The sequence below is a fragment of the Mauremys mutica genome, chromosome 1 (genome assembly GCF_020497125.1).
Source record: "Mauremys mutica isolate MM-2020 ecotype Southern chromosome 1, ASM2049712v1, whole genome shotgun sequence".
NCBI lineage: Eukaryota > Metazoa > Chordata > Testudines > Geoemydidae > Mauremys > Mauremys mutica.
Window position 1 is genome coordinate 21,097,426 of NC_059072.1, and position 22,408 is coordinate 21,119,833.

The 22,408-nt window shown below is 46.3% G+C and overlaps 1 protein-coding gene across 1 annotated transcript in view; it reads left to right on the plus strand.

Moving 5' to 3' along the window:
- The window catches only part of PCLO (piccolo presynaptic cytomatrix protein), a 541,568-nt gene extending 529,767 nt beyond the window's left edge, over positions 1-11,801 (plus strand). Inside the window, exons 24-26 of the mRNA XM_045030493.1 lie at positions 7,432-7,566; positions 8,198-8,343; positions 10,619-11,801. Coding sequence (XP_044886428.1) covers positions 7,432-7,566; positions 8,198-8,343; positions 10,619-10,759 — 422 coding nt within the window. The 3' untranslated portion in view covers positions 10,760-11,801. The remainder of the gene's footprint in view (positions 1-7,431; positions 7,567-8,197; positions 8,344-10,618) is intronic.
- Positions 11,802-22,408: the final 10,607 nt, after the last annotated feature.

Below are 22,408 nucleotides of genomic sequence, written 5' to 3' on the forward strand. Positions count from 1 at the left end.
GGGAATTTTGATGCTTTACGAAAAGCGAGATTTTGTAGCAATTTGAAAGGCACATGGTTGTTTCCATTCATCAAGATCACTATTTATGATAACTCCTTGGCAAGACCTGCTAGGATTTCCTGGTAATGCATTAAACCCCAGGCAGCTGGCACCAAAGAGTTAGACATAAAAGACTTCCCTGGACTTCACTGAGCTTTGGATCAGGCCCCAAGTGAAGAGGAAGGTGAAACATTACGTTCTTCTTCGAGTGATTGCTCCTATGCATTCCATGTAGGTGTGCGCGCCGCGCGTGCACGGTATCTCGGAACTTTTTTACCCTAGCAACTCCGGCGGGCCGGCTGGGCACCCCCTGGAGTGGCGCCGCTATGGCGCTGGATATATACCCCAGCCGGCCCGTCCGCTCCTCAGTTCCTTCTTCCCGCCCGTGACGGTTAGCTGGAACTGTGGAGTGCTCTGTTAGTCCTCCACACCCCTAGCAGTTTTCTCCGTTTTATTGTATATAGTTAGTTAGTATAGTTCATAGTTTAGTTAGTTAAGGAAGTTAAGGAATTAGGGGGGTTTCCCTCCTTTTTCCCCCACCCGGTGTGGGCTCATGCCCCAGACACCGGGATTCAAGCCGTGCTCGGCTTGTCAGCGGTTGATGCCCGTTGGGGACGCTCACGATTCCTGCCTTCGTTGCCTGGGGGAATCTCATCGTATCGACAAGTGCCCCATTTGTGCTGCCTTTAAACCGCGGACCAGGAAAGAGCGGGACTCCAGGCTCAAGCAGCTCCTGATGGAGTCGGCGCTGCGTCCACCGGCACCGGTCCCGGCGGCGCCTAAATCGGCTTCGGTACGTAGTGCACTGGCGGCACCGACCCGGCACAGCTCGGAGGCATCCCGTCTGCCGAAACCGGCACCGGTGCGCAAAAAGAAGGCACCAGCGGCGGCTAACGCCTCAGCTTCAGGACCGATTGCCCAGCCACTACCAACATCTGTGGCTCCGGCGGTGAGGGTGCACTCGCAGTGCACGGGCCCGGCAGCTCCGGCACCAGAAGGGCCGTTGAGCCCGGCCACCCCCTGCTCCCCGGCACCGCCCGAGGTCGAGCTTGGACTCCCGAACACGCCGGAGACATACTCACAGGCGAGGGAGCTTATTGCCTTGACAGAGGCGCCGAGCCTCCGGCCCCCGGCACCGCCGGTGCGGGCTGTACCCTCTGCTGGGAAGCCAGCCATGATGAAACACCCCGGCGCCGAGGAACTCCGCGCAAGGGTCTTCAGTCGGTCCCGCTCTCGTAGCCGGTCACCTTCTCGCCGGCCTCGATCCAGGCGCCGGTCAACACCTCGGGACCGTTCCTCGTCTCGGCGCCGATCCCGTTCACGGTACCGCTCAGCGTCGAGGTACCGATCTCGGAGCCCCAGTCGCCGGTACCGGCGAAGGTCTGCCTCTAGAGACCGATCACGGCACCGCGGTGACCGCAGTCTTTCCCGGCACCGTGACCGCAGCTGCTCTCGGCACCGTGACCGAAGCCGCTCCAGGCGCCGGGACCGCAGCCACTCCAGACGCCGCGACCGCAGCGCTTCCCGGCACCGAAGCCGCAGCAGGTCGCCATCCCGGCACCGATGCGACCGTTGGTCCCGGTCGTGCTCCCGGTACCGCGATGACAGGCATCGACCGACGGCACCGCCAGCGGACGCGCACCGGCCGTCCACGGGACACTCGTTGAGTGCATCGGCCCCCCAGTGGTCACGCCAGGCATCTGTCGTATCCCAGGGCGGCAGCGGAGCGGGCCTCAGAACGGATACCCCAGGTCAAGCCTATGGCCCACAGCAATGGGGTTTCTGGGTTCCTTGGGCACAACATGAGTCACAAGGCCCACCCTTGCCCACACGGCCTCCGGGTTCTGAGCGTCGCGTGCCAGAAGCAACTGTCAGTAAGGCCCCGCCATCGCCTACACCGGGAACTTCGCTGCCACTCCCGGCGGCGCAGCCAGACTCAGATGTTCCTGCTCCACTGGTGGACGAGCCGCCACCAGAACCTGCGGGCCCGGGGCTGTCGTCGTCCTCATCACCGGACGAGGCTGTCGCAGGTTCGTCGACGGCAGACCCACCACCAATAGACTTAAGGGCGCATCAAGACCTGCTCCGCAGGGTCGCGCAGTCCATTGACCTTCCAGTTGCAGAGGTTGTAGAAAATGACGACCCGGTTACTAATGTCATTGGGTCTGAGGCCCCCGTGCGAGTGGCCCTCCCTTTTATTCGGACAATTCAGCGTAACGCCAACACCATCTGGCAAACGCCGGCATCCATCCCACCTACTGCCCGAGGCGTGGAACGCAAATACTCGGTTCCCCCCACAGGGTATGAGTATTTGTATACTCATCCGACTCCGGACTCCCTCGTTGTCCAGTCGGTGAACGACCGGGAGCGTAACGGTCAACCGGCTGCAACCCCCAAATCCAAGGACGCTAAACGTATGGACCTCTTGAGCCGTAAGATCTATTCGGCGGGGGGCCTGCAGCTTCGCATTGCCAACCAGTCGGCATTGCTGGCCCGGTATACCTACGAGATGTTGCTCTCGCTCTCAAAATTCACCGAACTTGTCCCGGCGACCTCCCGCCAGGAGTTCAGCGCTCTCCTCGAGGACGGTAAAAAGTCCGCGCACTCCTCCATCCAAGCTGCGCTAGACTCGGCGGACTCGGGAGCCCGCACCCTTGCCTCTGGGGTCACTATGCGGCGAATCTCCTGGCTGCAATCCTCCACCTTGGCCCCGGAGGTGCAGTACTCCCTCCAGGACCTGCCATTTGAAACGCACGGGTTGTTCTCTGAGAAGACGGACGCCCGTATACAGACCCTTAAGGACGGTCGCGTGGCTATCCGAACACTGGGAATGCATACGCCAGCGACCCAGAGACAACCGTTTCGTAGACAACCATCCCGGCCATTTACCCAGGCCAGATCCCGACCATATAATAGCCGCCGGAGCAACCTGACGCGCCGCCGACCATCAGGCAGCAGGCGCAACCAGTCCCAAACGTCCTCTAAGGCCCCTCAAGGGCCTAAGCAGGCGTTTTGATGGGACGCCCGAGGGCGGCTCTTCAGTCTCTCCATTGGATCCTCCCCCTTTGTTTTCCAACCGCCTCTCCCATTTCCTCCCAGCATGGGCCCGCTTAACATCGGACAGTTGGATCCTGCATACGGTCCAATCCGGGTACCGCCTCCAGTTTGTTTCGCCCCCTCCTTCCCACCCTCCCTCCCTGTCCCTCTTCAGGGACCCCTCTCACGAGCAAGTCCTCCTACAAGAGGTCGAGACTCTGCTGAGTTTGGGTGCCATAGAGGAGGTACCGCCCGACCGGCGGGGCAGGGGTTTCTATTCACGATATTTCCTTATCCCCAAAGCAAAAGGAGGTCTCCGTCCAATCCTAGACCTCCGGAAGCTCAACCGGTACCTGCTAAAACTCAAGTTCCGCATGGTAACCCTGGGGACCATCATTCCCTCCTTGGATCCAGGAGACTGGTTTGCCGCCCTCGACATGAGAGACGCATACTTCCATGTCGCGATCTATCCCCCTCATCGTCGATAGCTCCGATTCATGGTGAACGGCAGGCACTACCAGTTTGCGGTGCTTCCCTTCGGCCTCTCCACCGCCCCGAGGGTATTCACCAAATGTATGGCGGTGGTTGCCGCGGCCCTCCGTCATCGTCGGGTGCACGTGTATCCGTACCTCGACGATTGCTTGATTCGCGGCCCATCACGTCAGCTGGTAGCAGACCAAGTGACCGATATTCTGTCTCTTTTTCGAGAGCTGGGCCTGCTTGTCAACTTCGAGAAGTCCATTTTAACTCCAGCTCAAAGGGTGGAGTTCATCGGAGCGGTCCTGGACTCGCAGTTGGCCAGGGCCTGCCTTCCGCTCACTCGGTACCAGACTCTGGTGGCTTGCATCAGGGAACTCCAAGCCTTTCCCACGACGACGGCGCGATCCTGTCTTCGCCTCCTAGGCCACATGGCGTCGTGCACTTTTGTGACAGCTTATGCCAGGTTGCACCTTCGTCCGTTCCAGACTTGGCTGGCCTCTGTGTACCGACCACATCGTGACCCCATGGACTCCATCGTCACAGTCCCGAGGACCACCCTCGACACGCTCAATTGGTGGCTAGCCCCTCAGGTCGTCTTTGCAGGGGTACCATTCCGCCCGCCGTGTCCCTCCGTCACCTTGACCACAGATGCCTCGGACATGGGTTGGGGGGCACACCTGGGCGACATTCACACGCAAGGCCTCTGGTCCCCTCTGGAGCTCTCCTTACACATCAACGTCCGGGAGCTCAGGGCGATACGGTTGGCGTGCCAGGCCTTCCAGGCCCGTCTCCGCGGCCGCTGTGTCACCGTGCTGACGGACAACACGACGGCGATGTTTTATGTCAACAAGCAGGGCGGAGCACGCTCCTCCCTGCTTTGCACGGAAGCGCTTCACCTGTGGGACTTTTGCGTAGCCCGCTCAATTCACCTGACAGCGTCGTTTCTTCCGGGCATTCAGAACACGCTAGCCGACCGCCTCAGCCGATCCTTCCTTACACACGAGTGGTCCCTCCGCCCAGACGTGGTGTATACGATCTTCCGAAGGTGGGGATTTCCCCAACTAGACCTCTTTGCCTCAGAGACCAACAGGAAGTGCAACCGGTTCTGCTCCTTCCAGGGACGCTCCCGCGGCTCCCTGTCGGACGCGTTCCTTTGCTCGTGGAAGGATCACCTCCTATACGCCTTCCCCCCGTTCCCTCTCGTTCATCGGGTGCTCCTAAAGCTTCGGAGGGACAAGGCTCGTCTCATACTGATTGCTCCGGCCTGGCCGAGACAGCATTGGTACACCCTGCTGCTCGAGCTTTCCGTCCGAGATCCCATTCCTCTCCCACTGTGGCCGGACCTTATCACACAAGACTTCGGCCGGCTTCGCCACCCGGACCTCCGCTCCCTGCATCTTACAGCCTGGTACCTGATTGGTTGACTCACGCGGAGCGTGACTGTTCGCAGGCGGTTCAGCGAGTCCTAACTGAAAGCAGGAAGCCTTCAACGAGATCCACCTATCTCGCTAAATGGAAGCGGTTCGCTATCTGGTGCGACCAGAAAGGCCAGAATCCCTTTCTCGTCCCTATTCCGATTGTCCTGGACTACTTTTGGTCCCTTAAGGAACAAGGCCTCGCGGTCTCCTCCTTGAGGGTACACCTGGCAGCTATATCTGCATTTCGTCCTCCGGTTGAGGGACGCTCCATCTTTTCCACCCATATGGTCTCCCGCTTCCTCAAAGGCCTAGACCGTTTGTACCCACCCTTACGACGTCCTACGCCGGTCTGGGACCTGAACCTGGTGCTGGCCAAGCTTATGGGTCCGCCGTTTGAGCCTCTGGCGACTTGCTCCCTGCTTCACCTCTCGTGGAAGACGGCCTTCCTCGTCGCTATAACATCGGCGAGACGGGTATCCGAGCTTAGTGCCTTGACTGTTGGGCCCCCGTATACTGTCTTCCACGCAGACAAAGTTCAGCTCCGGCCGCATCCTGCCTTCCTCCCGAAGGTCGTGTCGGCCTTCCATATTAACCAGGACATCTTCCTCCCGGTGTTCTACCCGAGACCGCACGCCTCGTCTCGGGAGCAGCGGCTTCACTCCCTGGACGTCCGTAGGGCCCTCGCCTTTTATATTGAGCGCACAAAGCCTTTCAGGCGTTCGGCCCAGCTCTTCGTCGCGCTTGCGGAGCGTATGAGAGGCGAACCGGTCTCCTCACAGAGAATTTCCTCGTGGGTGACGGCTTGTATTCGAGCGTGTTATGATCTCGCTCGGGTACCACCTACTCGACTGACGGCCCACTCTACTAGGGCACAGGCCTCTTCGGCTGCCTTTCTGGCCCATGTTCCAATCCAGGACATCTGCAGAGCAGCCACCTGGTCCTCCGTCCACACCTTCGCGGCGCACTATGCGTTGGTGCAACAATCAAGAGACGATGCAGCCTTCGGCTCAGCAGTCTTGCACTCTGCCACGTCTCACTCCGACCCCACCGCCTAGGTAAGGCTTGGGAATCACCTACATGGAATGCATAGGAGCAATCACTCGAAGAAGAAAGAACGGTTACTCACCTGTAGTAACTGTTGTTCTTCGAGATGTGTTGCTCCAATCCATTCCAGACCCGCCCTCCTTCCCCACTGTCGGAGTAGCCGGCAAGAAGGAACTGAGGAGCGGACGGGCCGGCTGGGGTATATATCCAGCGCCATAGCGGCGCCACTCCAGGGGGCGCCCAGCCGGCCCGCCGGAGTTGCTAGGGTAAAAAAGTTCCGAGATACCGTGCACGCGTGGCGCGCACACCTACATGGAATGGATAGGAGCAACACATCTCGAAGAACACCAGTTACTACGGTGAGTAACCGTCTTTTACACCAGCAAAGTGGCAGATAGAGGTAATCTAGGCCCATCCCCACTTTGGGTTGTTGCAGAGCCAGGATATGTTCTGCCAGGAGCACAGGGGAGCACTCATACATCTCTGCCCATTTAAGCAATGCAGCATATCCCCCCTCCACTCTGGGTACCTAGCCGGGAGAAATGCCTGTACTGTGGGCCTGCCATTCTGCCTAGTCCATGTGCAGGCTGCACACAGGTGGAGGAAGGCTCTTTTCTTCTGCCTCTCCCCGCCTCCACTGTACACGCACATACTACCTGGGGAAAATATGGCCCATATCACGTATCGTCTAAAGGGAATATAATTGCATCGCTCCACGTACATACGTAATGGTTTGACATAAAGTAGTCCTGTCCAGAGAGCTCTTAGGGAATTTATGACAGTTCAAAATAATTGCACATGCATGCTTATTGGATTAATTTGATGTTTATAAATCTTTATTGTACACTGAATAATATCCCTTATTCTTTTTGAATGGGGTAATTTCAGAGTCCTGACCTAAAACTTTCAATAGCATTTCAGTGACTTAGGAACTTAAACCCATTTACTTTCAACGATACTTAACCAGATCGGGCCGGATTTTCAAAAATATTTAGGTGTCTAAAATGCAGATAGGCACCTAGCATAATGTTAAAACTCCGAGGAGCATAATTCCCATGTGAGTTAGGTACCTATGTGCTTTTGGAAGTCCCATTAGGCACCTATTAGTTACCTCAACACCTTTGAAAATCTGGCCCCAAATGACTATCGCTTTTGAAAATGGGATTTAGGGTCCTAAATCACTTTAGAAAATATTCCCTTATTTGCTTCTTAAATCTAATAAGTTCTGATATCTATGTATGTGCTATTGTTGACTGCATATGTCTGCCCCATTTGCTCATATAGTCGTGTTATACTTTTCTCATTTGTTACAATGAGAGATACTGTATAAAAACAATCTCCTTCCTAAGTATGGTACCAAGAGCCCCCCTCAGTTTCCTTTCATTATAATGGGTTTTGTTTTTCTGCTTTCCAGGTAAAACCCAGGTGATGGGTGAAATCAAGATTGCATTGAAGAAGGAAATGAAGACTGATGGAGAACAGCTAATAGTTGAAATCCTTCAATGCAGAAATATCACCTACAAGTTTAAATCTCCAGATCACTTACCAGGTACCAGTCAGAAACAGCATTATGATACAATAATGAGCATCAAGAAGGACACTGACTCAGACATTTAATGATATTATTACCATAGGGAAATCATTTTGTTTGTTAAGCAAAATGACGTATTCTGTAGCACTGTCAGGGAAATGTTTTTTTTGTTCCTGTGAACATTTTTGATGGAAATGTGTTTGTTGAAATTTTTCTTCAAATGTTTTCTGCATTTATGTTGAATTCAAAATGTTTCCATTTATTGTTTCATGAAAAATGAACATTTCTCAGTTTTGTGTTTTCACAAAAAACAGACATTTCTGGTGGAAATTTCTGTTTTGACAAAAAAAAGGTACTTTTCATTGAAAAAATATTTCAGATGAAAAATTCCTACCAGCAATAATATTTTGACAGAGCCATAAAGACATCAAGACTGGTTTTGCAGTCAGTGATACCAGTGTAAATCCAGAGCAACTCCCTTGGCTTTAGTGGAGTGACTCCAGTTTCACTCTGGTGTAAATGACAGCAGGATATGGCTCCATGGTATAGAGAGGTGTATTTTGTCTCTGTGCATCTCATCCATTGAAGTCATTAGTGACAATGACACCTTAAGAGTGTCTGTATCATAGGTTGAATTATTCTTCCACAGATCTGTATGTGAAGCTGTATGTTGTCAATATCGCTACCCAAAAGAGAGTAATTAAGAAGAAAACCAGAGTGTGCAGACATGACCGAGAGCCTTCATTTAACGAGACATTTCGATTTAGTCTGAGTCCTGCTGGGCATTCTCTTCAGGTAATTCTGCATCTTATTACAACATAATTTTATATGTCTTCCGGGCTGTGCTGTGGGAATTAGAGATCAAACTCCCATTCCCAGTGACTCGCCTAACAGGTTACTGAGAAAATAAGATTGCAAAGGAAATAGTACAGTTATCTCCACTCTCTTGCTGTCTTTTAGCAGGTTGAATTCAGTGTACCTAATGTCATGTCTTTAGGGGAAGGATGGTCCTGAAAGTGAATGAATCACAAGACTGCGAGTCAGAAGATTTGGGTACTATTCACAGCTATGCTTCTGACTCATGGACACAGATTCTGCAAGTTGCATAGTCTCTATTTCCCCAATTGCTAAAAGGGGATAATGATATTTACTCAGCTCTGCAGAGAACTTTGAGATCTTCAGATGCAAAATGCTACTTAACAGCCAGGTGTTGTTATCATTTATTAGAAGTAATATACCGAAGCTCAAAGCGATAGATGTGAAGCATAACGCACTGGAGTCGGCTTGTTTAATTTACAATCTGGCACACACCAAAGCTTGTGTGGAGCTGCGCCAGGAGGCACAGTCCCTCTCCCTGCTGCTCAGCATGTCAGAGGGACTGTGCACTCTGCTTTCCCCGGTGTGTCCAGCTAGCTCCTTGGGTTGGTGCAAGAGTAGGCAACAGAATACGGTATGTCTCATCTTAATTTTCATTACCTGTTAACCCTAATGTTCTTCTGGAAACACCTCGTCTAAAAATAATGTCTCTTTAATAGAGGCAGGACTGATGGCACCACCTACTATTATTATGGCTGCCCAACCTGTAGTTACTTATAACTGCCAGACTTTAACCATTTTGGGTTGCAATATTCCATGCAGGGTGTCTGCTTCAGCCTGAATTGGTTTGAAAAATGTCAGCCCACACAGCTGAGCTCTTTCCAAGAAAGAGGCTTCAGAAAATATATTGTTTTGCCCATGTTAAAAAATTACAATGACCTTTCCTTTGAAAAGATCTAGTGCCCCTGTGCTTTGCAGCAGGGACTTGAAATTTGGTAGTGGGGGTGGCTTTTGTTTCAGGATGTATCTTCTGCCACCCCAACTGTTCTGTTTGGACCCAGCAGAGAAGTAAACAGACACAGAGGGAGCTAATAGAAACACATCTCCCTGCTGTGTGGTGGCCTTTTTGTCCTGGCTGCAAATCAGAAACCAACATGAAAGTGAGGCTTTGCACTGGCGTGGGGGGGGAGTGCTCAAACATTTAAAGGGACAGGCTATCACACCTATGAAAATCTGCTCAAATCTTGCCTTTGAAAAATTGCATGCTCAGAAGATTGGGTTTTTTTTCAGTTTTGAGCAGCTAAAATCTCCAAATATTCTGTTTACTCTGGGCATGCTCCAGCTAAAGGCTGAGCAGCACTTCCCTTGCAATTGCAGCTCAGGGCTGGGGTCTGGGACTGGGTTTGAGACCGAGCGCACTGGAAATGAGAACAGAGGGACTGTCATTCCTGTGCTCTAAATGCCTTTCCTGCTGGACCCAGGCAATGTGGAGGCAGAAGCTGCCTGATCTGAAGCTGCAGAGGGGGTAAGAGTTGAATCTTCAGGGATGGGGCAGTAGACAGAGACAAGGAGCTTGCAGGGATAGACTGGGACCAGAGGCTAGGAGGTGGGGAGAAGGAGCCTGGGAGTTGAGGTGGGGAGGTGACTGGGACAGGCAACCTTAATTATGGCATTTCTTAACTTTTGAGTGCTTGAATTTGCAACTTCTATCATGTTGTTCTGACATAGTTTTCCTGTATAATATTTATATAGTGCCTTTCATCTGAGACTTTAAAAATGCATGACTGACACTCATGAAGATAGCGTCTCAACACCTCTACAGAAGTATTATTTTACACATGAGGAAAATGAGATACATAGAGATTAAGTCCCAAACGAACACACTTAGATGTCTAAAACTGGGCTCCCAAAATTATAGGCCATTGTCAAAAATTTGGGCCTTTGTGACTTCACCAAAGCCACATTTTGTGTTTGAACTGAGGATAGAATCCAGAACTGCTGAATTACATTAATCTGTTCTAGCCAGTAGATCACAGAACAAGGAAGTGGAATTGGGGAGAAGCTCTGCATTCACTGCATTCCCTCTCAAATGGGGAAAGATCCTTGTGGAGCAGGCTGTGGGCTGATGTTTCCTTACTGTTCTGCAGGTGCAAATGTAGATGTCAACATTTCTGAATCTTTATTGTACACCAGCAAGTGGCATGTGTAATTCAGTTAATAAGACAATTTTAACCATATTTCTTTTTCTTCCCAGATTCTGCTTGTCTCCAATGGAGGGAAGTTTATGAAAAAGACACTGATTGGTGAAGCTTATATCTGGCTTGACAAAGTGGATCTAAGGAAAAGAATAGTAAACTGGCACAAACTGATGGTCAGCTCCACACAAACACATTGAGCAGACATGTCTGCTTAGGGCACTAAACCTTGCAGCGTCTGCTGTAAATGGCATTACTCCAAGACTATAGTTTGATATTGTGTTTAGCTAGGCTTTCAGAATACAAAGTAGGGAAGAGTGGGCTCTGGGCTACACAGCACACTTAAATGAGGGCTAGTCAACTTGTTTTGCTGTAAAAGACAGCAAAGAAAAAACTGAGCCCAGAACTAAAAGCAAGGAAGTTTGAAAAGAAGATTGATATGAGGGCTCCTTGATGTTGGACTCTTTGTGGCTGTCAGGAGAGTAACTCAGAAAGAAATAATGAAGGCTTGAAGGCAGCTCTTAATGCAGAGTTTGGCTGTGGCTGGAAGCAGTGTGTCTGAGAGAGCAATCTGGGTTTCTGTGCAACCAGAAGGAGATCATTTTATGCAAAAGCACCTAGGATGACTGGTTTTTCAAATCTCACTTATCAGAAGTGTAAAACTTGTTCCTCTGCACCTTAGAATCTCTGATAATTTGTTGTTGTGAGATTATGCCACAGGACACAAACTGCAGGCTGTTTGTAGTGGTGGGAACATTATTTTACATGATTTTTTTTCTTTATGTAAAGAGGATACACTATAGGGAATCAGATCAAAACTATTCCATTTGTTTCCATTCGTTAACAGTGGGTGTAGGTCTCTGTCCTGGAATGTAAAGAATAAAAGCACATCCATGGCTATTTTTTTGTTTTTGGAGGGTGGTTGGAAAGAGAAAGGATCAAATGGAAACTGCACTAAATAAGGATGGGGGTGGGAGAGAAAGTTTTCTGTGCTAATGAAACTGCAATTCATCCTTCCCTTTGGATCAGCGGTTTACAAAAGTGGGTTTGTCTCTTTACAGTTTAAGCACTGAGATCGATACTATCATTTCAACTATTCCTTTTTTGTCTCCAGTGATCAGCCTTACCCTTAGACTGTTTAAAGGCAGTAAAAGTTTAAAATATATAGCATATACTCTGAAACATTCAACCCACTGTGCTAATGCTACCCTGCTGTTTGTGGGGTTCTGGATCAACAACAACATGAGCGACACACGCTCCTTCTTGACAGCTAACAAGAAGGAATAACAAAATGTTTACCATCTGGGGATTGAAAAGTTAATGCGTGTCGAGGATTTCCTTTGAGAAACTCAGGTGAATGACTGGAAATAGTCCATTCAAAAGTGGCTTGTCAGGTATGAAGTATGTAATTAAATGAAGGTCACTGGCAACACTATAACTTAAGGTTGTGTCAGAGCTTCCAAAATAAAAGTTCTATTTTCAGGCGTTTATAACTCAGCGGTAACAATTTCCTTTGGTCTGAAACTTTGCGTAGGGGATCTTAAACTGGGTGTGATATTTTTCTTCTTACTCAGATTAAAAGAAAAAGGAAAGTGCTTTCATCATTCTTAAAATTGTAGAAATATTTAAAATAAATTGACATGGGATTAATTCCCTTACCGTTCAAAAATGGCTTCATATTTTATACCTTCATATTTTTAAGTGATTTGGCAGGGGATTACCCTGAAATATCATTGCTTTTTTGTATTTAAAAAGAAAGTGACCAAATTTAAAACGTTGGCAAGTATTTACTGTGTTTGCCCAACAGGAACTTTTCATACACCATTTTAAGTACCCACGTTGGTTTTTTTACTAGGGATAGCACACCTCAAGATGACTTGCATGGTAAATTCAAATTATTCCTCGGAATAAGAATTATATGCTTTAAATAAAATAGGGATAAGATGAGAAACCAGACTGACTCTGAAAGAGCTATTGTAGTTGTTTAACTTGATGACACTTTTCTACATATTTGTTTTCCATTTATTTATTCAAAATTAAAAATAACACCATGGGAAATGAGTGAAATATAGAGCAACTGGAAAATGTTAGGGATGCACAAACCAAAGAAAGACAAGTAAGTCCAAGTTAAGACTTTGGTGTACCACATTTTACTTGCAACACAATGCATTCCTACCATAAGGCCATAAGTTATCATAAAGACACAACAGCACTGTCAGTGGGAGCATGGTGTGTGCTTTGAATTTTAATGTCGTGCTTTCATCAGTGTATAACCCAACTCCGATCTTATGTAATCACAGTCTGTTGGTGATGATATAAAATATCCTGAATAGTGTGATTTATATGGAGAATAAGATTCTTCAAAACCAAAATCCCCAACCAAACCAAAAATCCCTAAGTGGGATTTAAAAAAGAAAAATCTTTCATGTAAGTATTGCTCCTTTGTTGGGTTATTTTAAATGCCTGATGTCTACAGTAAGTCCTTTCTTTTCTAAAATGTCCAGTTTCAATTACGGCATGAAGTAAAAGCAGTGAGATGTGCAATTTTGTGCAAACTGCTGGTAATTTTGTTCTTGCTCAGATTTATTATGAAGACAGCGAGTCATGCTGATGGTTGCTATGGAGATTTCTAGCAGGCACTAGCACTAAATGGATGGCTTACTAGGACGCCTATAATCATTATTCTTAATTGACGAAAGTGGGCTGGCATACTTTGCTCTTACATGCATTCACAAATGTTTCTGGTATTTTTATGAAATGGGATTGTTTGTCTGGTGTGACTGGGGTTGTCCAGGAAAGCCACAGTTATTTTGGAATTAGCCCTCTGAAATGGGTTTAATTCATGCATCTTTATATATTGAAATTCAAGTGTAACTTGTCTGCTGGAATCCCACCCTGAAATACAAAGGGTAGTGGCTGTCAGGAAAACTGGTCACTATTAGCAATGGCTTGACCAACAGCAGCAGAGACAGGACTCTTTTGATTTCATGGTTGTTATCCATTCCAAAGAGCTAGTGACAGAGCTGGGTCCACGCACTTTCCCTTTTGTGAGATACCATCAATTCAGAGTTCCCAAGATGCTTCCAAAGTGTGCCAAGTTCCGTTTTTGATCAGATTTCTAGGTTGTACTGGAATCATTCTATGCAACACTGTTTCATGTTCGAATGCATTTTTCTTTTTTGAGTGAATGAAGTCAGGAAAAAACCCTTCTTGTGACATTTAAAAACAAAACAAAACACCAAACAAGGACTATTAGTATTTTTTACTTTTTTTTGTATATATTGCAACATATTATTTCACCCCTCCCCCCATTTTAGGTTTCTTCAAGTGGCTGAAAGTGCTTATATGTGGCAGCAGATCTTATCTCTGAATAATTGATTATTAGTGAATTCACACATTTCTTTGAAGATGCATGTTGTGGCTAGGCAATGCCAGAGGCAGTTTAATTTGTTTTATTCATACGTCTGCTGGGTCAACAGAGATTGAAGCTGCTTCTTTGTTCAAGGCCTTGTACAGTGGAAACAAGCTGAATTATGAGAAAAAGCACAGTGTATGTGTTTACAAATAACAGGGATTTCTAATGTGGTCATTACTATTATGCATACAATGAGCAGCAAACCATTTTCTTTTTTCCTAGTTCACACTAGACATGAGAATTTCTATGATGAATGTTGAGCTAGTACTTTATCATTACGCTTTAAAGGGATAGTATCCAGGGGAAATATGATATCTTTATTATTACCCACGTTTTTTACATCATATCTCGGTGGCAGTAATAAGGGCCTGATCCAACGCCTATCGAAGTCAATGGTAACTTTCCATTCATTTCAGTGTGGTTTTGGATCCAGACCTCAGAATTGGTAGAGTTAATTTGCTGGATACATAGGTGTTCCAATGGTTAGATTGTGGGAGATATTGTAGCTGGTAACCAGCTGATATTGATTCTGACTCTAGGAATGATGATGAGGAGGACTGCTGGAGAAGAAGCAGCTAGTGTGCCCAATAGAGATTATTTAATTAGCATTTAGTTTCATGGAAATATCATAAAGATGTTAATAGTATTTTTTTAATCTTATTATTTGAATCATAACTGACAATATTTTTAAGTACTTTATTTTCATTGCTACAGTGTCTGTATCCCAGATTCCACTAAGTATCGATCTAGATATGTACATACATATATGTATAAGAGAAAAATTGCATCTGTGTGACTGAAACTTGAAGTAGTAATAGAACAGAGAGGTAGTTCACTGTAAGTATCCACCTACATCACATTTGGGGCCCAATCCTGCATTCCGGTCACACCAGGGCTGAAGGATTGGGCCTTCTTTTTGAATTACTAGTTGCCTTTAGTAAGAAAGTAGAAAGAATAAGCAAAATCCGGATACTCTCTCTTTAAATCATAAGATGCATTTTGATGTTTTCCGTACGTTCTGCTTTATTCTTTTTTAAAAGATTAATAAATAAATAAATATACTGATGAGCTCAAAAATTATATTATATTATATATATTTATCCATAACTCAGAGTAGGTGATTTGAGAGAAAGCAGTTTTCTTAATTTGTTACCCTGTAAATAAGTATACATTTTTGTATAACAAATCAAGTTTGAATTATGAATTCCATCTGGCGTCCAAGCATGTGAATGTGAGCATTATTTGACTGTATCTTGTATAGCTGTTCGGTGACGTGCTCAGGTGCTCAGCAATAGCTGACTAGCGTGTGTGCTGTCATGCTAGCCGACTATGTGTACAGCATACCCAATGTTTAAAAAAAATCTGCAAAAATACCTTAAAAAAACAAACAACAACAAGAGTAGTCCTTGGAGAAATGTCATGTTTCTGCAATGAATGTTGCATGCATTGATGGTGGTTTGTTAATTTTTTTTTGTTTTGTTTTATTTATTTTGCTTCCGAATTCTCTCAGCAAAACAAAACAAACTTGTTCTAAAAGGTTGTATAAATTGAGACAAAAGCAGTATGAGAACTGTATAAAGAAAATGCTTGTAAATCTGTCTCGGTTTCCACTTTATGTATAAATCCATGTTATGGTTTTGTGGTTGTATACAGGATGTATCTTGAGAACTTATGCAAATTGTGCTGTATAAAGGCTGTTACCTCAGTCTGACTAATAAATATTTAAAATATCCACTTTGGTTTCTTTTCCCCATTGAATGCATAAATCTGTACAGATAAGAATTTTGCTGGTCCAAATTCATCCCCCTCAATGACTTCAGTGGTTTTACAGTAGGGTTGTATTTAGCCCACCTGTGATACTGTCTATCTAGTCAAGCTGCCATTCCGAACCCTACATGGGCACCACTTCCCAAGGTGTTTGCAATTCCATCATTATCCCACATTTTCAGTTTTAAATAGGGCTTGCTTTGCTCTAGGGTCCCTTGGGCAGATTAGCACCTGCATTCCCTAAGAGGAATGTCTATGTCTTGACCTGCGTTCCTCTTGGCATCTCCCAGACAGCACACATCAGAGTGATTGCAGCAGCACCATGGAAACATGTGCAGCATATCACTTCCTCCACACCTGGCCAACTCTGGTATAAAGATGAGACGGAGACGTGTCCCAACGCTGTACTGTCCACTGTTAGGAACCTATCACCCAGGATAGCACTAGGAACACACAGACAATATTCCCACCCCACCTTCCAATGGGATTCTGGCCAGCTCCCATAGAAAGGGGAGAATGGGCTCCCCTTCTGGTACCCTGTTCACTGGACCATTCTGCCACCCCCATAGCAAGCCTCTATTAACTTAATTCTTAAAATTTTTAAAACTATTATAATAAATAATTAAAACTATTTCAGATTTTTCAGCTCTCGAGTCTGTTTGGAAATAAAGAAGTAGTGGCAACATGATTTAATAATTCCCATGATCAAATTCATTATGAGAACATGAAAACATTCATTAAACTGAGGATTTCCTGGATTCACAGAGGATTTTAAAAAAACATTGGCTGCTAATCCTACAAGTAAAATCTGTAATAACACCCACAATTCCCACTCCGCATCCGAAAGTGACAAAGTACATTGCTAATACACGAAGATTTTAAGTCCTGCTCGAAATGATAATTGAACAGAAATTATTTGCTACAAAGGAGAATCAAGATGATATGAATTAGGAAATACAAAAAGAATAAATCAGTAAGAAGTGTGTGGAATACAGAATTCCTTTCCCAAGCCACATGAATTGTTCAGATGATTTTTACATAAATTTTTTGCAAACTGCTGTTTCCAGACCTGCTTTGAGATAAATGCTTCCAGGCATTTCAAAATATAAGGGAACTGAAAACCTTATGGCTTTAATCTGTCATGTTTATAAGATGCTGTGTTGTAGTAGCCATACTGGCCCCAGGATATGTAAGAGACCTGATATGAGAGGTACTATCTTTTATTGGACCAAATTCTGTTGGTGGAAGGGACTGAGGAGGAGATAATAAAGCAGATAATTTGGAGGCCTGGTAAGGAATAGAATGTCTGCATCCTAGCAATATTCCAGGAGAATTACTGACAGTTCAGCCTGTTAAATTTTCAAGAGCTACCAAAGCACAAGAAAGCTTAGCATAGTATTTAGCAAGCATTTTTCATCCATAGACATGCATGTGGGAACAAGATGGGTAAGCAGATCAGGTGACTTCCCCCAGTGTCATCGTGTGTTAAACAGAGCCAAAGGCAGAGCTTGGGTCTCCTGCTTTCCAGTCCATACCCAATCAATCAGACCATGCCAAGCAGAAGAAATGTAGGCATGTAGGTCACTTTACCAAAACACACTTAGGTGCCTAGGAAATTAGGTGCTCACAGGGGTAAGTGGCAACTGAATGGGGGCTTTGAGCATCTCTATTTTGAATTTAGGCACCAAAAGTGGCAATTAGCCAACTAATTCTCCAGTGTAACTGTAGCAGGGCCAGGAATCCCATAAAACGTTCCGAACTGATGCATCGACTTTCTATTTTTGCCAAACTGTTACATTATGACAGCACTGACTTTGAGCCCCTTTTCTTTTCTGTGCATGCTGTTTTTATTCTGTAGTCTTCCCACCCCCCCTGACACATTGTAATATGCACACACTTTGGAATCTGTTTTCCTTCATAATTAACTACCCTTGAAGTAAGCAGGTACCTGCTATGCTTTAGAATGTCTGGTGAAGAAGTCATTTGTGGATTCTCCTTCCCCATGCAACAGTGGATGGACGCCTGGAAGTTCCTATCTCTATGCCTCCTCCTCTGCTTCCTTCTCTTCAACCTTCTCCTCCTCCTTGCCCCTTCCAGCTATGTCTAGCCCATCAGGTAAAGTGGTTATTTCATGCAGGATACAGCGTACTAGGAGTATTCTAATGACCTTCATGGGGCTGTACTATAGTGTTCCCACAGCGGACAGAGGGAAATCCCTCCACTCCATCTTCAAGATGCCAAAGGCTGTCTCTATCACTAACTGAGTGTGTTTGTGGGCACAGTGGTATCACTCTTCTGCCTCAGTTGGGTTTCCTATGGGTGAGGAGCCAGGGCTGGAAGGGGTATCCTCTATCACCTATAAGAGTCTGTGACAGGGCCCACTCACCCTGCATTGGATGGGGAAGGGTTAACCCGACATTGTGGGCTGAAGAAGCCATGACCCCTCAACGCTACTGGGAATGCTCCAAATGCACTAGTATAAAAGGGAGCAGCTCAGCTTAGTGGGGGCTGACTACTGGAGAGGAAGGATGCATGCCACAGGCTCCAGCCAAGGATCAGTTGAAGCCCAAGGCCATGGGAGCCAGAGACCGCGCAACCCAGGCAGATGCCAGGTTACCCACAGAGGCCCTGCAGAGTCCAGAGTCACTGGAGACAGTGCAGACCAGGGAACCCAGAGACAGAGAAGATACCCAGATTGCAGCAGCGGGAACCACAGTGGGAAGCAGCCCAAGGAAATTAGTTAGGGAACCAGAGCTTTGAGTCAGCGTGTTTTGGTCGGACCCCCTCCACCCCACCCCACTGACTCAGTGGCATGCGTTCTTGCCACTATCAGGGTCCTGGGCTGGGGCCCGATGGAGAAGGATGGCCTGGGCCTTCCTGTGTGGGATACCACCACCCCTCTTTTGTGCATGGCGCCCCCCTTACGGCCTTGCTAAGAGATGCAGATGTATTGACTTTGGCCACTAGGCCTTACTGCCCCACTAACAGAGGTGAATCTATGAACTTTGGCCTCTAGGTTGCTAAGAGGAGTGAACCTATTGACTCTGGCTCCTGGGCCTTACTGTCTTGCTGAATCACGTAAAGCTAGTGACTCTGGCTTTTAGGCCTTACTGCTCTGCTAATTGGGGCTAATCTATTGCCTCTGGCCATTGGGCCACACTTCCCTCCAAACAGGGGCACATATACATTAGGATTAAGACATCTGTCCCCATAGTAGGGTGGCAGTGTCCAGTGTTGACGCAGCCAGAACATGCTGTGGATTGGGCTTGTGTGGTTGATGCATGTGGTGTGATTGGTGATGTGTGGGGGAGGTGAGTTCCCCATGTCTTACCTTACCGGTGTGGCTTCTTCTAGGGAAGGTCTACCATAGACAGGGTCTTCTCTGTAAGACAATTTCAGGAAAAGTGCAGCGAGAAGCATATTCCACTGTACATGGCTTTTATAGATTTAACAAAAGCCTTTGATAAGTTAGTGCATCGGGGCTTTACATTGTTTTGAAGAAGCTTGGTTGTCCACCTATGTTGCTAAACCTTGTGAAATCCTTACACAATGGCGTAAAGGCAACTGTAATATAGTAAAACCAAGGGTCTGACTCATTTAACATCAACCATGGAGTGAAGCAGGGTTGGATACTGGCTCCTACATTGTTTAAAATTTACTTCTCATTCCTGCTTCAACATGTGTTCCACAATGTTCAAGAGGATGTATCTTAGCACTAGACATGATGGAGGTTTGTTTAATATTGAAAAGTTCAGAGCTAAGATGAAGGTGAAGGAGATCATCACATGGATCTGTTGTTTGCAGATGATGCAGCCCTTGTGGCTCACGGTGTTAATTCCTGACACCATCTTATTACCAAGTTACCTGGCATGCCATGAGACGGCAGCAAACCACCAGTGAGCATTCCATAGGTGGAGAGAGCTTGAGATGAGACTAAGGTTTAAGGCCACCAGAGATGATCAGTATGAAGAGAAGATTGCATCAGAGTCTCTTTACTGGCAAAATGTTCTGAAAAGGCTCATTGCCATTGTGAGAATACTTGTTACCCAAAACCTAGCACTGTGTGGCACATCAGATCAGCTGTATGTGCCAAACAATGGAAACTTCCTTAAAATTGTGGAGCTGATAGCTGAGTTTGATGCTGAACTCCAGGAGCATCTAAGAGTCACCACCCAAGAAATGTACACACACCACTACCTTGGAAAAACAATTCAAAATGAGATCATACAGTTACAGGCAACAAAAGTCAAACAGAAGATTGTGGCAGATCTGAAGTCAGCAAGATATTATTCTGCATAGCACACCTGACATCAGCCATATGGAACAAATGACTTTAATGGTGCATTTTGTAACAACAGAACCTAGTGAAAATGTCCCTGCAGTGGTGATTGTCAGAGAGCAGTTTCTAGAATTTATTGACATTGATGATGATACTGGTGTGATGAATATGCTACTTAAAAAGTTGGAAGATATGGGAATTGCAATAGCTGACAGAGGTGAGAGCTACGATAATGATGCCAACATGAGAGGAAAGAACAGAGGAGTGCAGACACGGATTCAAGAGTTAAACCCTTGAGCTTTTTTTGTCCCATGCTGTTCTCATACATTGAACTTGGTGGTCAGTGATGCAGCATCAGTTTCTAGTGAGGCTGCTGAATTTTTTAATGTAATTCAAAGCATCTATGTATTTTTCTCTGCATCAACTCATCAATGGCAAATTTTGAAGCAACATCTGGAAACATTCTCTCTGACACTGAAACCACTGAGTGCCACATGATGGGAAAGTCAAGTGGAGGCGATAAAGCCTATCAAACACCAAATTGGGAAGGTAGATGATGCCATAGTTGCCATTATGGAGGATAATGCTGTGACAGGAACTGTTTGTGGGAGAACAGTGGCAGAGGGAAATGGAATCACCAGAAACACACATAACTTCAAAGTTCTGTGTGGCTTAGTGTTGTAGCATGACATACTGTTTGAAATAAATGTTGTAAGCAAGAGACTCCAAGGTATTGACCTTGATATATCTGGAGCAATGGAACAACTGGACAAAGCAAAGTCATATCTGCAGTCTTACCGGTCAGATGAGGGATTTCAAAACATTCTGAAGAGTGCACAGAAGTTGGCAGAGGAACTTCACACTGAAGCTATTTTCCCACCCATTCAAGAATACAAGAGTCCCCGAAGAAGAAGACATTTTGATTACGATGCACGGGATAATCCCATAAGAGACCCCAAACAACAATTCAAAGTTGAATTCTTTAACCAGGTGCTAGATTGTTCAATACAGTCAGTTGAAGAACGTTTCATGCAGCTCAAAGAACACAGCAGTATATTTGGGATGTTGTATGATATTCCAAAATTCCTCACTATACCAGAAGAAGACCTTCACCAGCAATGCAGGGCACTAGAGACAGTGTTGACACATGATGACATGCACAATATTGATGCGATTTAGGTGATGAATTGGAAGCCCTTTCAAGATACATTTCAGCAGGATCAACTACAAAGGCTGTTCTGAAATATATGTGTACAAATAAGATGACCACCCTCTTTCCAAATGCTCTGTGCATACATCTAACACTTCCTGTAACAGTTGCCAGTGGAAAACGCAGCTTCTCCAAGCTGAAGTTAATAAAAACAGATCTATGCTCCACAATGACACACGAGAGGCTGGTTGGCCTTGCAACCATTTCAATAGAGCATGAGCTGTCCCAGACTGGACCTTCAGGAAGCAGTTCAAATCTTTGCAACCAAGAAGGCATGGAAAGCACCACTTTGATTATTCAAACAGATACAAATGCCAGTGTTTACTATGCAGACAAGAAAAGTTACATTTGCTGTTCAGGCATTTAAAAGTTAAGTGTTACTTAAAATTTTTTGAACAAGGCATTTTAAGTTGTTAGTTCTCCTTTATTGGGGTAAGTAGCAGAGCAGTACCATGAGAGGAGTAGAACAGGAAGAAGGCAGCATTGAGACCTTTCAAAGTTTTGGCCCAAGCAAGGGGGCATGGAGGCGTCATTTGAGCTCCCTGCCTCAGGTGCCAAAATGTTGTGGGCCGGCCCTGCCAAGGTCAGCTTGTAGATGGAGTGAGGCATTGTGAGGCGGACTGGCTCAAGCTTTCCAATTACCAGCATCAGAGGAGGAAAGAATCTGCGGCTTGGATTCAGAGCATTGCTAGTGCATGGGTGTGCCCTACCTGTGGATGTGACTGTCATTCGTACATCAGACTCCACAGCCATCAAATAACTCAAAGACAGATACACCATGCTCTGTAAAGAGCGACGGTGTCATTAACCTAACAGACACCTAGAGGGAAACTCTCCTTGGTGCCTGAGACCAAATGGACAGGATGCAAGGTATTTGGCTATGAGGTCTAGAAACTCCATTCTGGCATTGCATGCTGCAGTCATGTTCATTGCATAATTCCTGTGTCTATTCATACACACAGGCGCACCCTGTTGAGGCTTTCTGGGGTTCACGTATGTGTCATCAACTGCTCTGAACTGAAAGGAAGTATGTGTTTCAGTAGAATTCTGTCATAGTTCTCCTCCAGGCTGGTGGCTCGAAAGGAAATTGAGTGAATTATATTAACCTGCATGGTTGACTGTAGTGACCAGAAAGTGATCCAGTATGTATCCAGAAAGTGATCCAGTGTCCCTCCCTT